The sequence below is a fragment of the Trachurus japonicus genome, chromosome 16, assembly GCF_045865225.1.
Source record: "Trachurus japonicus isolate A0001 chromosome 16, Traja_1.0".
Lineage (NCBI taxonomy): Eukaryota > Metazoa > Chordata > Actinopteri > Carangiformes > Carangidae > Trachurus > Trachurus japonicus.
In genome coordinates, this window is record NC_140922.1 from 11,820,688 (window position 1) to 11,841,131 (window position 20,444).

Below are 20,444 nucleotides of genomic sequence, written 5' to 3' on the forward strand. Positions count from 1 at the left end.
GTGCAATTGTGTTTGTTTGCATTCACATAGAAGATAAAGTCAATCTGCCATGCTTGTAAACATAAAATATGATGATTCATACCCACTCATGCTTCGCGCGGTGGGGGGCAGGTGGTTAAAACTTTGGAGGCCCCACCACTAGGCTACATTCAATATTACCCCTGTTTTCATTGCACGGTGTTCGTGGATTTTGTGTACTTTTTCACTAAAGCTTTGAGATGTGATGACTTAAGTCCACCAGCCATTTGCTTGTCACCTCCTTCGAGCCAACTCTGGAAAAACAGAGGCGGATTCTTGTGGCGCGCAACGCACAGTGTTTTGCATGTGCTCTGCATGTACAGTATAGACCAGACAGCCCTCGCGCTTTTTGTGTTTCCAACTGGTCTCACGCGGCAGGAGCATGCATGAGGGGAATCCGAACGGGCGGGTACATTCGACCTAATTCTGGCCAATAGGAACGTGTCGTGGGCGGAGCGACGAATTACCGCAGCCAATCGGAGCCAGAGCCGCGAGCGACCAGGCCTGGTCTCCGCGTGCCCAGTACACGTGACGTGGAGCAGCTATTGTACACCGGGAGGCAACGTGCTGAAGCGTTCCTCTTGCCTGAAAAAACGGCACACTCACGTTTTCAGTGGATTACAAGGAAACTGGAAAAGCCATGCAGCTCTGACTGATTATTATAGAGACAAATCTACGCTCTAAAAGAGATGTGCAACGTTTTGAGCCACTAATCCTATGCTTAATTAAATGACTTGTTTGTGAGGTCAATTAGGGCCCAGTGGCGCAAAGGCGGGTTCATTCGTCCCACTGAGGCTAAAACCAATATTTATGTGAACTGTGCTGAGTACAGAGTGGGAGAAGTCACCATGTTTGTACCTGTCAGACAAAACAAACAGCCGCCTCTCCTCGAGATGTGGCACGAGGGTAGGTGTGTCTCATAAATAATAAGCGAGGACAGAGAGATCTGTTGAACACGGCCCCGCCCCGCGCGCTTGTTCCGCGAGGTGTGACGTCACGTGAACTTCCCGTGTCCGTTCCAGCTGAGAGAGAGAGAGAGAGAGAGGACGGTCGGACGTGGACGTCGCGCGGCCCAGACACAGACCCGAGCTCGTGCGCCCGTGACTGGATCCACCGGATGCACAAAAGTACAGACAGAGAAAGAGGAAACGACCCCTCCTCCTCCTGCTCCTGCTCCTGCTCCTCCTCCCCCCGACGGACAGCAGAGCGCGACAGCACAGAGCAGAGAAACACCAATACAAGTTGTCATCTGACCAACTCAGCCGCTGCTCTCGTCGCTGTGAGTGCGTGTTTTTCTGTGGACGCCGCGTCGTTTCGATTGTTTTGTTTTGACGGAGGTTTCTGCTTGCAAATGTTTTTTTCCTTAAGGGGGGTCTTCTGTTTTTTTTTCGGAACAGCGGACGATTAACTCGAGGAGATTTCTCTACAAGTTTTTTAATTGCAACATTTTCCTGTCCGTGCAGTTCTGCGGGTCTCAGGCATTATTCACGCCTTTGCAATTAAAAAAAAAAAAAATCTTGGACATTATTCTCACTCAGATGGTCTGACTGTCCCTCCCACACTGTTCATCTGAGAATAACAGCTTGATCTACTGCACAGTTTTTGCTACAATGGAGTACTTCGATGAAAATATCCTTGAGAGGAAATAAGGAAGCCCACAAGAGAAAGGTAAGAAAAAAAAAAAAGTTGCATGTGCTGTTTAATGTGAGTTTCAAAGTGTAATAAAACTGTCATACTTGTAATTTCAATACAATGGTTGCTCTATTCTGCATGGACACTTCTGAAAACTCTCTCTCTCCCTCCCTCTCCCCTCCACCCCCACCCCTCCTGCACACACATGCAGAGTCATCCAGCACACTTGTCCTATTGGAAGATACTCCAGTCAGATAGCCTCGCCCCTTCAAGTGCCCCAGGTGTCTCTCTCTGCCTCTCTCTGCAACCCCGTCTGGTCCAGGATGTCCAGGCAGCTCTCCCAGCTTCCGACCCCCGACCTACCAGCAGGCGCGAGCCCACAGTTTGGAAGTTGTACTCAGCCCGCAGGCTCTCTCACAGGGGGGCATCTCAACTCCATGGCAGGTCTGAAATCCCTCCTGCAGCACCCCATGAAGGGAGACCAGCGTTTAAAACCCCCCTGTGATGTGAAAGGTGAAAAAAGTCTCCTAATTTGGTGAACCACCACTTATCTTAGTTTGTTGTTTATAATGTTGAATGTGCAGCTCTAGCACCTGACACAGTCTCTCCAATATATGCAGTGACAGAGCATGAATAAATCATACCCCTCTGTTCCACCCACTGCTACTGTTGTTGTATTACAAATATGTAGCATTTTATGTAACAAAGTATATTTGTCATAGCTAATGGCACCAGTCTCCACACAAAAAGTCTGATTCACCAACACACATGTCCAGGATGACTCTTCTCTGATCCTTCTGCGTATTCACCTGGATTATAATCCCTGCTGTGACTTCAAATTAAGATCCAGATTACAATGAGTGATAACAATCTTCAGGTTTAGCTGTAGTGCTGTGCAGGCATGCATTTCAGTGGCTTGTTTTGGATAAAAACGTATCTTCAGCCATTGTGGGATTTGGTGAGGAGCTTATGTATATGTTATGACAACAAATTGGTTTCAGCTCCGGCCTAATGCTGCAATTCAGCTACCATCTGGTCCATCTGTGATTGTGTATTTCTATGTGTGTGGCATGGAAACAGTGTGAGGCATTGCTTAGGTGTATCCTATTGATTTACCTGCCATCCCCATTGGGTCTGCACAAACAAGGAGATTTGACATTAGCATTCACTTGTCAGAGGCCATAATAAAGAATCTAAACAAATACATTAGGTTGTAGAACTTAAATGTTTGTAACTGAAAGATGCTGAAGTTGTTCCAAAAGTTATTTTTTCATCATCTTCATCCTGAACAAAATAATGACTCAACTCTCCACTCTCTACCAGACAAAGACAGACTGGACCTTGATGAGGACTCATTGGGAGTGTGCCCCATGAGGAATGGCAGTGGAATAGGCAGCAGTAATAACAGTAATGGCTGCGGATCAGGTGGTGGTAGTGGTGGTGGTGGCAGTGGTGGCAGTGGAAATGGAGGAGGAAACTTCAACCAGTTTTTGGGGCCCCTTTTGTGGGATCGCACCCTGCCTGCAGACGGGGGCCTCTTCCAGCTTCAGTACATGGACTTGGAGGAGTTTCTGACCGAAAACGGAATGGGCAGCATGCATAACAACAACAGTTCCAGTTCGGCCCAGATCCCCTCGCAGAGCTCCCCATCGGCCGTGCCCAGCCAGAGCTCCCAGTGCCTACCGCCATCATCCCCACCTGGCTCTTCGTCATCTTCGCCCTCTTCCTCATCTTCCCCATCGCTCATTGGTTTGGAAGTGGCTCAGCCTCAGAGCCTTGGAGGAGGAACTGACTGTCTGCATGGTGAGTTTAATGACATGGAGCATTTTGTTCTTGAGGGAATAAGACACACAGTTGAACCCCAGAGTTAGAAAAACACGAACAAGGACAGTTCAGTCTTCAAGGTTTGTCCATATCAGCTCACAACAGCAATACCATGGCAGTGGGTTTAGAAACTTTGCGGAGTTTGCAAGCTGAAAGAAACAAATAGTCCCTTTTCACTGATATGAAAGTAGTAGAACCTACAATTCAGTAATGGTTGAGATGCAATCAAGGTTATTTGGTGTGTTAAAAACATTCCCACGGGCGGGTGATTCAGCACTTTAACTCTTCTTTCAGTATATAATATATGCTGTGGTGACAAAGCATTTTTCTGTCCTGTGGGGTCAAACTGAAGACAGGAGGTACAGTGGTCACATGGCTTCAAATGCAAAGTCAACTTGACAGAGAAAACACAGAGTCTAGAAATGGCTGCTAAATTTGCTTTTCATATTTTCGCAATAGTGCTGGATTAGTAACTGGATGATACAGTACATCATGGAGAAATGGAGATTTGTTTTTAAAAAAAAGGTTCAGTAAAGATAGATGTCTTCAGCTATTTGATGAGTCAGTCTCACAGCAGTGACCAGGAGGCTTGGTTTAGTTTGGCATGTGATCTGTGTACTGCAGTGTACAACACAATCAGCATTCACTCCCAGCTAATTATTAATGTGCAGCAGGGTCACAACAGAGAGAGGGAGAGGGAGGGAGAGAGAGAAGTGTGTGGAGTGTTTGCGGTTGCGTGTCTTTAAATCTCTCCCCACTTCACACGCCACAGCCATGTGCACGCGTCGCTACACGTGCAGAGGCTGAGAGCACTGGAGTGAGAGAACTAGAGGCAGGGCCAGTGGACATGTGGGAGGAGTCCACAGGGGGAGGGACACGCTGAGCAACAGGAAGACTTTCCCTGAGCTGCTGGACTTCAAACTGCACATTTGATGACCAGTGAATGATATTAAAAACACTGATATCGAAAATGTTATACTTCATAGGACGCTGAAGCGGAAACCTTTAATCCAGTCCATCCAAATCAGTGACAAAGGGCATGTTCATAAACTGATAATGCATTAATACTGCATGGCAAATGGCCATGTATTGATGACTGATTGCAGCCACTTTATATGTTTATGTACAAGTCTTATACTGTAAAATCTAAAGGTTAGTTATTTTGACTTTGCTAAAGTTGTCATCATTTCACCCAGCTGGACACAAGCAATCTGTTGAATTATGAATAACCATAAAGGTACCCAACCAACAGTTAATTCATGAATGTTAAATGCAGCAACATTGATGGAATATATGATCATATTAATTACCTATGAAGGAGTAGGGCTCATGCTCGCCTTCACAGCGCTTTCAGTCCTTTGTGGAATGCTGTTGTATGAGTGCTGATACGTATTTAGTCACATAGTTGACCTTTTTTTTTTTTCCAAAGGCAAAAAAGCCTCCTGTTCACTCAGGGCTGAGACACGTGGATGAAAATGCACCAAATCTACTTTGCAGGTCTGCGTTTCAGAGCTTCCCAAAAAAACAGAGAGAGGCAACCATGTACCACAGGAATAGTGAGGGCTGGCACGTTTTCGTTCCAACAAAACACACTACACCAGGTGGTTGTGCTTGCTAGTTCCTGCTGTCAGGTTTAGGCAGCAGAGACCATTGAAACCTGCTGGTTAAATCGCAAGTGGAGGAAAAAGTGCTTATTATGTGCCCCCAGTAGCAATTGGTTGTAATTTAAATCAAGATTCAGCGACATTTAGACCTGCTGATTATGTACTATAGGCATGATTTCATCTTTGTGTTATTGAAAACACTTTAATTTATCAGTGTTATGGTGACACTGTGGAACATGGGGAGATCATTCAGGGACAGACACACCTGAGAGTAAGCCCTCACATTACATAGTCATTACTTATGTTATCATTGGCCCTATATTACAAACCTACAGATAACATAACAATGCATCATAGATAGAGGGGAAGGGTTTGTTTCTCTCCAGCCAACAACCTGTCTCCCCCTCCCAACAAGAGTTACTACACCACATTATATGTACTTTTCATATTGTTTTTGGAAAGTGTTTCCACGTTGCATATCTCCAGTGATGAATTTATGGTTTACAGAGTTTTTTAGACTAATGAAATTCTATGCAAAGTCTGTTATGTTGTGGTGTTGAGTAGCTGTCCTGTTGTGTCTCTCTCTAACCCTGAGGTCCTGATACTTTATGACAGTGGACCCTTTGTCAAATTAGTAATTATTTTAATAATAATTATTAGTAATTAGTAATAATTATTGTATATATTTTTTTATTTTATTCAACTTGACCACTGTATTTTTTTTCACAAGGATGTTGACTGATGTTTGTATATGGAGTTATATGGGCTTAAAGGGGGTGGGGTGAGGTATAGCCCTATAGTGGCCCCATGTAAAGAAACTGGTTTCAAGGGGAGGGCTTGAAACTTACATAACACTTCCACTTTTAGATTTCTGTATCTGGTCTGTTAGAATTTCTGAATGATTTGATTGACAAAAAAAAGCCAATAGCACAATACCATGCACTGATTGAACCAATAGATTTCATGCAGCTGTAGCTGTGTGTCAGTTTGTTAAATCACTGGTTTACACTTTCGGCTGCTGAATGAGTGAATTCCAAGTCTTATATGCTTTAAACCAGTGGTATATGAAATTAGAAAAACATTGGAACTATCCAGAATTGTTTTTTTTAATTATTATTAACAGTATTTTGGCCTAGTGAATCATAAATGAATCATAAATATCAATAATTATTTGTGCTGATACATTAGAAGTATTTGACATTATGTGATCTTTGTTACAGAAGTAGATTTTTAGAGTGTTTTGTATTATAGGAAATGTAACTCTGTTTATCTGTATGCTAAAAACATAATCATACACTCTATTATATAATTATATCATAGGCATTACAGGGCATATTCAACATTAGCCGTCACTTGTTGCTTGATGTCCTTGATGTCCATGAAAGCTGATTGAAAACCCTCCTCAGTTCTTTGGGATCAGTTAAGGGCAGAGGAATGTTGTTTGTTGTTTATAAGAGCAAGAATGTGGCTCTCTGCTTCCACCTGGTGGTCATCGGGAGGAAATGCTGAATGTGTTTCTATTATTATCACAGTGGCCTGCTGCCATCAGCTCCTCTATGTATTAGACGGTAAAATCAGTGTCAGTTTAAAAACGGGACGTTGAGAAACAACTAACAAATACCTCTTCCTTGTGATTCCAGGGAGTCAATCGAGTATGAATGAGTCCTGTGAGTCGCCCTCGTCCTCCTCCTCGTCCTCCTGTCCGCCTCTACTGACGCCCGACGGCAGCGGACCAGATGGGGGTGGAATGTTTGACATGGATTCGGACATGTCCAACAGGGAGCCGAACTTCGACCCCAGGAGACACTCCTTCAGTGAAGAAGAGCTCAAGCCCCAGCCAATGATCAAGAAGGCCCGCAAGATCCTGGTGCCAGATAATATGAAGGTGAGTGAACTCAGACGCTCACTGCAGCAGCAGAAAGATCCCAGGCAGCCCTGGTCCATTTTGAACCTTAGGAGAGAAGTCATCGTAGGCTATGATAAGACATACCATGCATTTAAAGGGAAAATGTTATCCATTCTAGGTCTTATTTTTACTTTCAAATATTTGATTAATTATTTAATCAACAATGTTTTCAACAAACAGTCCAGATTCCAAACACATTTAATTGACCTAACTAAGAGAAAAGCAGCACAGTTGCAGCTGCAGGATGTTCTTCACACTGAAATCACTGAACACGATCTAACAAAGAAGCAAAATAATAAACACTAGAGCAACACATAAGAGTTAATCTGTAAAATTTAAAGGGGAAAGGTCTATAAGTATAAATATAGTGTACAATATATTTAAGTTGGTGAAAAATGTAAAAATGGTAACACATCTCAAATTGCCAAGTTAGGGAGGCGGACAAAGTACTCACATTTGACTTCTTTTAATGGCTCACATCAGTTCAGTCATTTATACACAGGACAGGTGTTGCTGCACAGCTGAAGGTTGACTTTAATTACTTGCAAACCAATCAACTTCCTTCCCATGGTTCCAAACAAGGACCAATCACACAGTACACCAAATCTGACCGAATAATATTACATAAATTAGATAATAACAAACATTTTACATTTTTGGAAAGAAGAGGCAAACTTAACCCATTAAGTCCATTTGGTGTCATAGTATTGAGTGTGTATATCCAGAACATTTCTCTCTGAACCAGTCTCTTTAAGATACCACCTCCTCTAGTGGGCATTGTGACTTTTTCAATCCCACAGAACTTCAGAGAAGAAGGTGAACCTAATGTTTTTGCATAGTCCATATTACCTTGGTATTAAGAGGTTTTTAAAAGCAGAATGATTTACATCCAGGATGATAACAAGAGGGTTTATGGAAAAGCATAAAATCTTTGTCAGTGTGTTGAAGGGATGTGGACAGGTAGATTCTTTGTATATTTTTTTTACTCTCAGACATTAACTTGGTGCTGAGGATGAGATATGTGAAAGGAACATGGTACATTCATGGCCAAACACCCACATCACCAGTAAGAGGAGTTCAGCTGTACAAGAGCACCACACACTCCCCTTAAGAAACCTGCCGGACTGTTCATTAAACATTTTATTGAATTACCTTTACCTAATAATTCCCTAATCAACTGTGGTAATCAGATGAAGGTTGTAGACACTGAAATAATCAATACGTGCTATTTTTGTTTGTGCTCTTTCAGGACGAGAAGTACTGGACCAGGAGGTATAAGAACAACGAAGCAGCAAAACGTTCCCGAGACGCCCGCCGTCTAAAGGAGAACCAGATTTCCGTGCGTGCTGCCTACCTGGAGAGGGAGAACGCCCAGCTCCGACAGGAAGTGGCTGAGATGCGGAAGGAACTTGGCCGCTGTCGCAACATCCTTAGTAAATACGAGAACCGTCTCGCTGACCAGTGATGAAGGAGCGGCGCGAAATCAGGAAGAGGAGGAATATAAGCTGGATTAAAATTTAAGACTTCAGAATTTTCGGGGTGGCGTGATGGACAGAATGGGGTCAGGATAATGATGATGATGGTGATGATGATGAGGAAGAAGATGATGATTATGATGATGAATGTATAAGACAAGGAGAAGGTTTGTGTATTGAAGCTCAGGTGTCTTGTTTTGTCAAGGTGTCAACTCTTAAAAGCGATGGATGGAGAGAATAATTTAACAGATGAAAGATGTGACTTTTAAGAGTTTTGTTATTGGAGAATTGTATATTTTTATAATACTTCTGAAAAATTAGAGGGAGAGCAAATTTGGAGAATAATTTTGTATATTTTCTACATGACTGGGACATAGAGATGGGGGAAAGCTATGGTAAATACCTTTTTATTCTAGACATGTCAGGAGATGTTTGACAGGTGGTCAGCCATTGATGGGTATTTTTCAACTTGATTATCATAGTCAGGATGCAGCAGCAGGGGCGAGGACGCATGTAACAATTGTAATATAGAGAGCAAAATTATCTTAAAATCGTATAGTTCAGCATTTTTGTGGATTTTACTCAAGCACTTAATTTTTTTTTCCTGTTATGTTTCTGTCACTGGGAATGGGCATGCTCGAGAGAGGCCGAATGAGAGACATGAGGAGACACTATGTAAACAGTCCCACAATTTCCTTAACACCTGTCGTTCAGTCTCGTGCGTTCTTCTTTACTATTTCACCCTTTTTTTCAGTTCAGTTCCCCAACAACACCTGCACCTTGAGGTTACATATGAGATTGGTACACCTTTCTCTATTGAGTCCACACTTGTGTCTTTGACTCTATCTCCCCCCCCCCCTCTGTCCCAGTGGATCGCTTTTAATCTACTCTGGTGTTTTTTCATATCTCACCTAAGCTGGTGAGAGCCTGTTGTGATGCCCCGGGTAACTCTGCTCCTCTTGATCCTCTATTTGAATTGTTGGGACATTTCTCGTCCTCTGTTTCTATATCCAGCTGCTCTATTTCTGTCTTCAATCCCCTCTCAGTTATGTGCAAACTCTTCCCATAACATTTTGTCCCTGCGTCTCTCTTGTACCTCCACAGTACATAGAGATAGTCAAATCTCAGTGTTGTAATGTATCCTGAAATAGTAATCAACCTTCCCAGTAAAACGCACATCGTTACTTTACTGTACTTTATTGAACACACTTTAATTAGCATTATTACAGGGGTGGGGAGAGATGTTGTGTATATTGGATAGGCCTATATACTATTTTGTGTATTTGATGTATTCCAGGAGATGGGTCGAGTACCCCCATTGAGTGGGATGGTGTTAATTTCTCAGATTTCTGGGAGAAATAAAAGCCAAAATTTCCTATGTTGATCCACAAAGCTTGTTGCTATTTAGTGCTTTTTTTCAGTACTGCTCCTTCTTTACTGTTTACTCCTGTTATTACTCCTTACTTTTTACTGTATCTATAAACTTCTCTGTGTACTCACGTCACCTACACAGGGGCATGGTACACTATGTTATGTTCCTGGGGGGAAGGGGTGACTAGTAATAGAGTGTGATTTTAATCCCCTGAATGACCATGATGAATAGTTACCATTACTGCTATTATTATTGTTATGATTATGATGATTATCCCTCTTATTGTCGCTGTTCTATATTACTGAATGATTTTCTTTCTTTGGATGAACATGATCTGTTGCACCTTGAAACATCTTTGATCTTCATTGTTCCTCAGAAAGACTATTCAAATGGAAGAAAACAAACAAAACACCCTCACTCTGCTATTCGCATCCTGTCTCAGACCTCCAGACATTCGACATCACTCGCTTCTGCTACGGACACTAATGCCACTTTTGGTTTCTTTGACCATGGATCTCACAAACGTGGCTCAGTAACTTGAACATGATGCTCATGCAGACTTACTTTTGTCTCTCACGATGACCTCCTCCGTTCCCCAGCAGGTGTATGGATTATGCACACTGTTGATATTCTCCTTGTTGGTTTATTTCAGCCTTTATCACCTCAATCAGTGATTGTTTGCTCTCCCAACAGGATTTAGTCTCTAATATCCGCACAGATGTGGTTGATCAATCTTATAGTGACTCTTAATTGAACTTACAACTGCCCTGCTGCATCAGTGGTGTCCATGGTGCCCAGCCCACTCAGTGCTGGTTGTTTGGATGTAGTTGAGATTTCCCAAAAACAACAATAAAAGATTGTTCTCATTCACTGCTCTGCTTTTCTCATGTGTTTCATCACAAGTATAATGTTTGTTGAGTTCTCTGTGTGCTTGAGTCTTGAATTGAAGCCCGGTATTCTTCGCTAAAATGGGCAACAGAGTTGAAATTACTGGAGGAATATTACTTTACTAAGTCTGATAACCAGACTGTAATATGTGGTGAAATGTCTGGAGACCACTTGTTTTGATATCCTCCCTGTTTGTTCACATTGTGTACATTCCTATAATTGGCAATCTGGTCCAAATAATGCACTCTCTTGCCCAACAAAAGGAAAACTACTTCCCTTGGATATTTATTGAGTGTTTTATACCTTTTTTTTTAATTAAAAGTGCTGCATTTATAGGGATAAAGTGGACAGAAACTGGTTTTATCCTTCAATGCAGCTGTGGTGGGGTATAACAGACCCCACCACATTATAATTGTGAATAATAGTATGATTACACAATAGAAATCCATGCACACGTTTTTTTTTTTTTTAAACATCAATTACAGAATTAAAGACATATGTAAGCTTGGATGTATGGGGGAGAAAATGTTGCACTTAGGTAAGAATCAATCATTGTTCTCCACTGATAGAGTTTACTGTTTGTTTACTCTTATTTGTTTGTTGTGAGTAGACAACAGTGCCAATGTGTCATCCTCTTTATCTGCTGTCTTAACAGAAATGGGTGAAAGGTCCTTCAGACTGGAATTTTCCTCACTACTTCCCTCTTCAACGCGAACCAGATGTGTGCTCCAGGGCTGTACCCTCTCCTTCCCTCCTTCCCTCCCTTCCTCCCTCCCTGACTCCCCCCCCCCAACCTCTCTCCCACCCTTTGTTCCCCCCTTCCTTAAAAATGCTGTGTCTGCTCGTTCTCTCGCTCATATCGTCTAAGGCCTGGCTTGAAGGATGGACTGTGCACTGCTGCTCCTGTCCCTGTGGGCTCTGATGGGAACAGTGTCTCCGCAGGCTTCAGGTAAGACACTTCACTCCCATCACTCACCCTCGCAGAGATCCCTGCAGGCACAAATACTGGACACACAGGGAACGTGACCGTTTATGAATTGAGTGTCCTATTGGTCAGCTGGACTCCACCTCATGTTCTGTCACAGTTTAGACTGTATTTTAACACAAAGATGATGATTTAGCCAACTCAAGGCTGTTTAATTAATCAAATCTGCGTTTAATCATTAGCACTAAATAGGATGAGACTGATGTGCAATGTAGTGTGAGTGCTTTTGTTCGTGATTGAAAAGCACATGGTTGAATCAGTGATGTTCAGTTAAATTAAATCACTTATCAGGAATGACAGTCACATCAAATCACGTTATTCATTCGTTCTTTTACTTTGATTGCACAGTATATTTCTTAATCCTGACACACCAGTTGAATGTTCGTTACATAAAGCAATGATGAAAAGTTTATATATATTTTGGTGAATGTATTATCTTTGCTGGATCATCACTGACCTTTTGTCACACCGCCACAGGTGACTCTAGACCTTCCACAGCACTAGTTACAACCCCAGTATCATAGGAACTGTATGTGCGTACCTTATGTACTGTACTCTGTGTCTCAGAGCTGTTAATGTATGCATGAGTCCAGCACATGTGTGTTTGTGATCACACGTGCACTGAGGAGAGAGGATACAGTAGCACACATGTTTTCATTCTCTGAAATGCAAAAAAAAAAAAAAAAAAAAAGGGGAACCCAGTGTGTCTCCCCCTTGTCCTCCCCCGCCACTCCCCCCTCAAATGTTCTGGGCACTGAGGGTGTGTCGATATCTGCGTGCAATGTAAAATAGGTGGAAGGTTTGGTTTTGTTATATGTGGTGGAGAAGAGAGGGGAAGTGAGGAGGGGCTGTTGGTATGAACTGATTTTCATTTTAGATATTTTCCCCACTGGGAAAGTGCACAATAATCTGTGCACAGAGTTAAAGCTTCAACAAGACTGAGACAACAAGCAAGACTGATAGGTGAATGGCTTCCATCTAAACACTCAATCTGGCGAGCTGGGTGGCAAATGTTTACCCGGCCACCCACGCTGCATTTACTTCCCCTCAAACAGACAACAAAGTAGAACTGGCAAATAAAGTCTCATTATGGCCCTTAGTGTTTGCGCTTTTTACAAGGGGCCACAAATGGAGTGGAGGTGAACTAACAAACAATTACTATGGCGGTGTGACAGTCTGTGTGGTATCACAACAGAGTCGTGTCCTGAGAGACTTCTGGGAGAGGAGAGGAAGAGGACGTGTCCTCGGCCCTGCAAAGTTGACAAAGACTGCGGCAGCAAGCGCCAGTGTCTGTGTGACGGCCAGTGTGGTCTCAGCTGTGTGGCTCCAGGTAACTATTTGTATGCATGTGTGCCCTCGCTCGCCACTCTGAACACCACTGTGGGCTCAGTCATTAAAAGTGTTTGTGTGTGTGAGTGTATACGCAGCTGTGCCAACATATATCTGTGTGTGTGTGTGTGTGTGTGTGTGTGTGTGTGTGTGTGTTTCCTTCCTGGAAAATAAAATAAAAGCCTTGGTCATGCACAAAATTTGGGCTCAAAATATGCCCTATGCCAGTGCTGAACACAAGCTTTTTATTATGCTTGTGCACTGTAAAAGAGGGCACTGTGCATGGATCCAGTCTCGTTATACAACCTCATTAGTGCTCTTTTAAAGTGGTTTAGTGCTTAACACTTAATTTCTCTTGTACAAGGAACAATCTGGCACATTCTGAGAAATGTTTCGCTTGCTCTCCTCTCTCCTCCCTCTGGATCATCTCTTTCCTCCTCAGGTCGTACTTGTGCTTGGCCTCTACCCCTCAGTGAAAACTCGGTAGCTCGCCTCCTCTCTCCCACTCACTCCTTCTCTGCGCTGCTTGAAGTGCGCTGCAAGCCTGGATTCACGCTGCCCAATGGCTTGGATACCACCATCCGCCGTTGTCAAGGTGACCGTCAGTGGAGTGGGGATGAGCCCATCTGCACAGGTGGGTTTGAGTTGAACATAAAAAATGTTTCTTTCTCACTATGAAGGTCCCTTCATAACAGGGGGATTTCTACTGCAGGTAATGATCATCTGGGGAGATGCTGCGGTGTTTGTTTGTTTCTCAGATTCAGTGACAGGCAGCAGGTGTGTGCACTGCATGTGCACATTACATGTGTAGGTCAGTGGTGGTCAAGAAAAAAACACAGCTGTGTGTTATGTGTTCATACAACAGAGAGAGAGAGAGAGAGAGAGAGAGAGAGAAATAGTGTGTGTGTGTGTGTGTGTGTGTGTGTGTGTGTGTGTGAGAGAGAGAGAGAGAGAGAGAGACTGATATTCAGGAATGAAACCCCTCTGTGACTGTGTCGACTGAGACATTGCACAACTGGGACCTATTCTCCTCATCACCATGGCAACCAAAGCTTTTCATATTGGCTGTCTGAAGATTTTACTCTTGAACTGCTGATAAGTTTGAACGGTAGATAAAAGCATGACTGTGTGTGTATGCAGACCTATGCATGCATGTGCATGTGTGTACACCCTGTGTGTATGGGCACTACAGCTCACAAATCCATACTTTCGGCCCCTGTATGCATACGTATACAACGATTTGTTAATCTTTTGTTTAGCGTTTGTGGTGCTGTTGTAATGTCTTGCATTATGTAATCTACTCATAGACAAAATTAGACTGCAAGGTGTTTATGTTTTGTAATTCCAGGGTCGACTAAAGAAACCATAATCCTAACAAAACCCAAATGACAGTCTAAACAATAGGCTGTAATCAAGACAAACTGCAACCTTCTGAACGCAATTTCAACAACAAAAATCTACATCACAAGTTAACTATAAGCTACATTTTAAATGTTTAATGTGCTGTAGGTCGTCTGTGGTCTGCTGACCTGTGACCTGATGAATACGAACCTAGAGAAGTAAACAAACTCAGCAGCAGCTGGAATTAGTCATGATTCATGTTATTCTTCAGTGTTTTTCAACCGACCACTGTGTCCCGACATAATCATGTGGTGAAAGAGTTTGATCTTCTGTCTCTCTAAATACAGGACAAATAGGTAAAAAAAAATTGAGTGCCTGCCTCACAGGAGACACTGTCTGCTGTGCAGTGTTATTACTTCTACCACTGTGCCATAAGGCTACGCAGCAGTACACCAAGTGAAGCCATCAATATTTCTTAGTATCTAGACACATCTCATCAAGATACAGCACCTGAAAGTATGTACTGCTTATTGCTTGTGTCGGCCTGTCAGATCTGGTAAGAACAATACAATTTCAGCCTTAAACGGCTGACTCCTGCTGCATTACTGTAATCACACGCCTGGAGCTACAGTAAACCTGCTTTCTAAAGAATCTGCAACCCAGATGGGTCCTGCATCACCCTTGAGATTTTTTTTTATCTGTTCAAAGATGTGAAATAAGGATATGATTCTCAGCCGTTGCGTAGAGTATCCTCCTGCTGAGAGACGGGCAGAAGGTAGGTGGGTTTTGAACGTATGAGAGCGTTTGTATTGTGTGTCCTGTGCATGTGTGTTAGAGTGTGAGTTGAGCTCCTTCATGCCTGTTGAGAGGCAGTGGGCGGCAGATCGCTGTCAAAGTGGCACGGAGCTGCATGCACACTGTGTGAGTGTGAGTGAGCGTGAAAGTGTGTGCACTGTGAGTGTGTGTGTGTGTGTGAGTGTGTGGAGAGAGGTAGAGAGGTAGATTTTTTTCTGTGTACATTAGATGTGTATATGTGGGTGGCTGGATTGCACATGTGTCACAGAGTTTCTATGTGTGTGTGTGTGTGTGTGTGTGAGTGTGTGTGTGTGTGTGGGCGACAGATCACAGTCAGGAGAGTCAGAGAGCTCTCTTGCTGCTCCAGGCCTTTCTGTTCCCTGTTCTCCTCTCCTCTGCTCTCTTCTCTCATCCTCTTTTCCTCTCATCTCTTTCTCCTCTCATCCTCTTCCATCTGAGGCCTCTGATAAGGTCTCTCTCTCTACAATGAGAGCCAAGGACAAGCATGCAGCTTTAGGCTGTTTAGTTTGTGGTGTGTGGATGTCTCGGTGTGTGTTTCTGTGTGTAAAAACACACACAGAAGGACTCATGTGGAGCCTCCTTGGACCTTTACATCTTTGGTCGCAATCAGAAACCTGTGTATTTAACGCTGCGGTTCATTCAAAATCACTTTTTTAAAATCATGTTTTAAAAGATGAATTTCATATACCTGCGTCGTAGCAGTTTGGCGCTCCAGCTTGTGTGGGTGGCAGCAGTGCGGGGCAGGAGAAGGGCGGTATGTGAAAACAGAACTCGGCTTCGGGCTCTCATCGGCAGCCAAACAGACTCATAACTCTCCCTCTCCCATAGGTCCCTTTACATTCTTATATTAATGTTTCTCTGCTTCAGATGCCTAAGACAGCCCTCAGGCAAGAGCTGTCTCTGCCTTTCAAAGCCGCGTTCAGCTCAAAACCCCCCGCTTGATGGAGCTCAGGTCGCTCCAGCCTCTCTCCAAGCACCACTCTTGATATATATATTTCCACCAGCGTGAGGTACTCAAACATCCAGAAATGAACAGTGCCAGGTGTTATACAATCACAGATATAGCTGTGAGCATAGGGAGGTGTTTCACCGGCTCATCGAACTTTGATTTATTATCTAAGAAGGGTTATTTCAACTTAAATAGAACGAGACATTAGGTGAAACGCCTCTGCAGGTCACAAATAAATAGAAGCCAATACAAGTCAAATGAGGTAGAAGGATGGATGTTTCTCACTCTATCACCCCATCCTCTCTCCCTGCTTCTTGCTTGTCAATCACATCCATCAATTATAGTATTTGCTGACCATGTGTCGTTGTACTGTAGGTATAGTGTGGTACTGAGTTACTGAATCACAATGCACATTAGATACACTCTGAACAGGCTGTATTAATATTTAGTATTTGAGTATCATGCATAATGGTTTCAAAGGTAGAAGTACAAAATGCAGGACATTAGCATTTGAAAGTTACATTATTGCATGTTTCATTATTATGGTAATCACCACAGTGCACAATATGCAAGCAGTGCAGTGGCTGGTAACTTTTGGATACACTTTTGGGTTGTTTCATCAATGTGTGATGTTTCATAAGTTTTGTGCAAACCTAATCTGCAAACTAGCCGATGAAGTAGACCGAACAGTGCGACAGTGCAGCAGTGGAGGTTTTCAGAGTAAAAGTAGCAACATCAATCATTTTGATATAAAACATACCATTATAAGAACAAGGGTCTGCATCAAAAATATTATGCAAGTAAAAGAATATCAGTAAATGTATCATTAAATTGCTTATAAATATCATAGTTACACAGTACCCAAATATTATTGGCTCATTTCTTCATTTATTTGGAAACTCCCAGCAATAGTTTGCTAGGAGAAGTGAAAGGCTCATGAAATGAAAACAAGTACTTTCTAGTAATTTCTAGTGCAGTGATTGAACCGGTGATTTGCACCCGTGGTATAAGGAGATGCTACATTTCCTCATCCCTTAGGTACCAACAAACATGCATGAATGTCAGAGCTAAAATTACAAAAAGGTAACTGATTATGAGCAATATAGAAATAGAAAAATAATCATGGAGAACATACAGAAATAAATATCACACATTTCTGTGTGAGACACCTTAACTACTTAATTTATGAACTGATATTTTACAATGAAGAATTTGATGAGCCTATAGAATAAGATGCACTGTTAGATGCTCAACTACCAAAACGATAGTAAATCAAAGAGTAAATAGAAACTCAGCTATTGTTTGACCAACTGCCCAGTCAAACTGCTGCTTACACATCACTGCATCAGCATTTATCATATTATATAACAGCACAGCACTTAAAAGCACTCTCTGATGTGTGTGTGCGTGTTGCTACTCTTACTTGAGTAAAGAATCTGAATACTTCTAATGCTGCGTGTCTTGTCTTGGCCAGTCTTTAACCTCATTTTCCCCTCTGACCCTCAGAGATGGAGACACCTGAACCCACTGCTGCCCAGACCTGCCCTCTGCCTGAGGAGGTCATCAACATCTTCAGCATCCAGGGTGATGCTACTGTAGGAACCTCCATTCGCTACAGCTGCCTGTCTGGGTGAGAGAGTGAGGGGGGGCTGATGGGCTGATGTTATGTTATGTTGTGAGTGCGTGGGCAACGGCTTTGGAAACCTGAAATGGCAGGATGGAGGAGAAGGCAGAAATGGAGGAAGTGAGAGGACAGGAATGGAGTGTGAAGGAGAAGGAGAAGAAACAGAGAGCGGAGTGAAGGCTTGAATACAGGAGAGGTGTCGGGGAATGGCGGGTGATGTGGGATGAATGGCAGGGAATTCATTTTGATCTCCCTGCTGACGATCTCTCCATTGAGCTAACTAGGTCATTACAGTCTAATCTTGTATTGACTCCCCTTTACACACTGACTCATCACACGGGATAAAATGAGCCTCAGTGAACATGTCAGCCTGAACTGTGCACACAACATTCAGACACTCTGACTGAGAGTGGAAAATGGATTCATTTACACCTTTTTTCATCACTTTTTCATTTAGATGAAGCTCCTTAGCTGTCAATACTGTAAATGTCACACTGCCATCTGTCTCCATCACTGTCTCTCTTCCCTCCTGCAGAGCAGATATAGTGGGGAGCAGTGAAAATTTCTGCCAGGATAATCAGACCTGGCAGTATCCTCACCCTATCTGTAAAAGTAAGTGTGTTGTAGTATTTTGTTGTTGTTGCTGTGACCATAATGTGCAAACGCGTGTATGTGTGTGTGCTATATCCTCCTTACACTCAGTATGACTTCATGCATCTTTGAAGGTTAGCAGAAAATGATGTGTGAGTCATTGAAGTGAGAGACTGCAAATGTGTGGAGCTTCTTCGAATGGAAATGGTTTTTTTTCTCCATCATTTGTTGTGTGTATTCGTTCATGTGTGTGTGTGTGTGTGTGTGTGTGTGTGTGTGTGTGTGTGATATGTAAGAAAGAGTGAATCAAAGGAGGCAAACAAAAAACACAGCTTTGAGCACCGCTCTGTTTCACGGTGTCTTACTGCCATCTCGTGGCTAAACTCTGAACTGCATGGCCTCCTGTTCAGTTGGAAATGGGTAATACTTGCGGGATGCTTCTTGAGTCATGCTACAGTAAGAGGAATAAAACTAACAGTGGGTTAAAATCAAAAGGAGGCAAAGAAGTACAGATGGTTTCCAAGTCTCTAAGGAAACAACAGCTTCACAGTCACTAAGCAACGACGCCTCTGTCCTTCTTTGGAGTAAATCTGGTCTTATATTTTCTAATTAATTAGTGATACTCAAAGTGAAATCTGTTTTTTTCCCCCACACTGTTAGAGGTGTACTGCCAGCCTCCTCCAGAGGTGGAGAAGGGCTATGTGGTGGCTGTCCAGAAGACTGAGTACGAGGTGGGCTTTGACATCCACTACCTCTGCAAAAAAAACTTCCTCCTGGATGGACCCCAGAAGATCACCTGCCAGCCGAACGGCAGCTGGAGCGCATCACCCCCACACTGCAGAGGTGACACACTAACGACAAAATGTATATATCTAAATGCATTTAAAGATGGCTGCATAAAAACTCACTGTTCCATCCATTGTGTGTATGGGTGCAAATTGGATAAACACACACATATGCACTGGCCTTGAAACATGCAAACATATGTATCTGTGAATTTAGTTTCATGAGGATCAGCACAACATTTTATGTGTATACTAATACTTTGATACTTTGTTCCCAGCTCGCTGTCTGATCCCTGCTGAAAGAAGCCGAGTGGTGATTGGTGGAGTGAAGCGCTGGCCGTTTGATGTCACAGATGCCATGGTTCCTCATGGAGAAAATGTGGTGTTTTACTGCAAACATCCTCACAAGCACTGCAGCTTCACTGCAAACCAGGCCTGTTTTGATGGAAAGCTGCAGCCACCAGCCTGCTACCTTGGTATTCGTGGGCCACACACACACACACACACACACACACACACACACACACACACACACACACACACACACGCAGTTTCAGTGTGCTAGAAGAAGTTATTGTTATTGTACAAAGTTGGAGCTTTTTGCAATATCCTTGCACCTTGTCTGTTTTTCAGAGCCAACATGGCTGCAGTATAAACTCTTCCCTCATCGGCTGGTCTCAGAGATTGAAGCGTGTGACCTCAGTGATGACCTGCACATCTGATCTCGACCCACCCGACACTCATGACGCCGTGTCACGATATGAAAACGTCCCAACACACGCCCCCGTCACCTGGGGCCTGTCCTCCTTCACCTCTGCAGCTTTGCTTTAACTTCAACCATTATGGTCCGTTAGACACTGACATGTTGTATTTCACAGCTCATGTGGATCAGCAGGCTAAGCTGTCTGTGCTTGTGGCATCATGGCCTTTGTCTCTCTCTCTCTCTCTCTCTCTCTATTGCACACTATCAAACTGCAGACATAATTATAACCTCAAGTATTACTTTGATCTTCCTTCAGCGTGAGCCAGTGCCGACTGTAGATGCATTTCATAGGCCTCCATGATGATGATGATGATGTATATGTATATATATATACAGTATATGTACAATGTATTAATTCATGCCATATGATACTTTCATGTAGCCTAACACATAATGACTGGACTCTGTGATATCTCACTGTGTGATCTCTCTTTCCTCTGTTGAGCCTGACGCATCAAGTCTTGAGGCTTGTAAGTTTTAATGGTGTGAGTGGTTTGAAATAAAATAAAAAAATGTCAAAATGCTTTGTTCACTGCCTCCTT

General features: G+C 43.0%; 2 protein-coding genes across 2 annotated transcripts; both read left to right on the forward strand.

Annotated features, from left to right (window-relative positions):
• Positions 1–1,252: 1,252 nt before the first annotated feature.
• On the forward strand, positions 1,253–10,701 carry dbpb (D site albumin promoter binding protein b). Its single transcript, XM_085801457.1, has 5 exons — positions 1,253–1,686; positions 1,862–2,163; positions 2,974–3,453; positions 6,719–6,963; positions 8,234–10,701. The coding sequence occupies exons 2-5, from the start codon at positions 1,974–1,976 to the stop codon at positions 8,447–8,449; spliced, it is 1,131 nt and encodes a 376-aa protein (XP_085657583.1). The 5' UTR covers positions 1,253–1,686; positions 1,862–1,973; the 3' UTR covers positions 8,450–10,701.
• An 821-nt stretch (positions 10,702–11,522) lies between these two features.
• On the forward strand, positions 11,523–20,084 carry ntd5 (ntl-dependent gene 5). The gene is made up of 8 exons (XM_085801462.1): positions 11,523–11,668; positions 12,900–13,034; positions 13,476–13,667; positions 17,646–17,769; positions 18,299–18,375; positions 19,015–19,197; positions 19,418–19,615; positions 19,773–20,084. The coding sequence occupies exons 1-8, from the start codon at positions 11,602–11,604 to the stop codon at positions 19,859–19,861; spliced, it is 1,065 nt and encodes a 354-aa protein (XP_085657588.1). The 5' UTR covers positions 11,523–11,601; the 3' UTR covers positions 19,862–20,084.
• Positions 20,085–20,444: the final 360 nt, after the last annotated feature.

Bases quoted from the DNA above. Each gene is read 5' to 3' on its own strand.
- ntd5 (XM_085801462.1), top strand. From the start codon at position 11,602: ATGGACTGTGCACTGCTGCTCCTGTCCCTGTGGGCTCTGATGGGAACA. The intron at 11,669-12,899 runs GTAAGACACTTC...GTATCACAACAG, and splicing joins AGTGTCTCCGCAGGCTTCAG to AGTCGTGTCCTGAGAGACTT. The intron at 19,616-19,772 runs GTATTCGTGGGC...TCTGTTTTTCAG, and splicing joins GCCACCAGCCTGCTACCTTG to AGCCAACATGGCTGCAGTAT.
- dbpb (XM_085801457.1), top strand. From the start codon at position 1,974: ATGTCCAGGCAGCTCTCCCAGCTTCCGACCCCCGACCTACCAGCAGGC. The intron at 2,164-2,973 runs GTGAAAAAAGTC...ACTCTCTACCAG, and splicing joins ACCCCCCTGTGATGTGAAAG to ACAAAGACAGACTGGACCTT. The intron at 3,454-6,718 runs GTGAGTTTAATG...TTGTGATTCCAG, and splicing joins AGGAACTGACTGTCTGCATG to GGAGTCAATCGAGTATGAAT.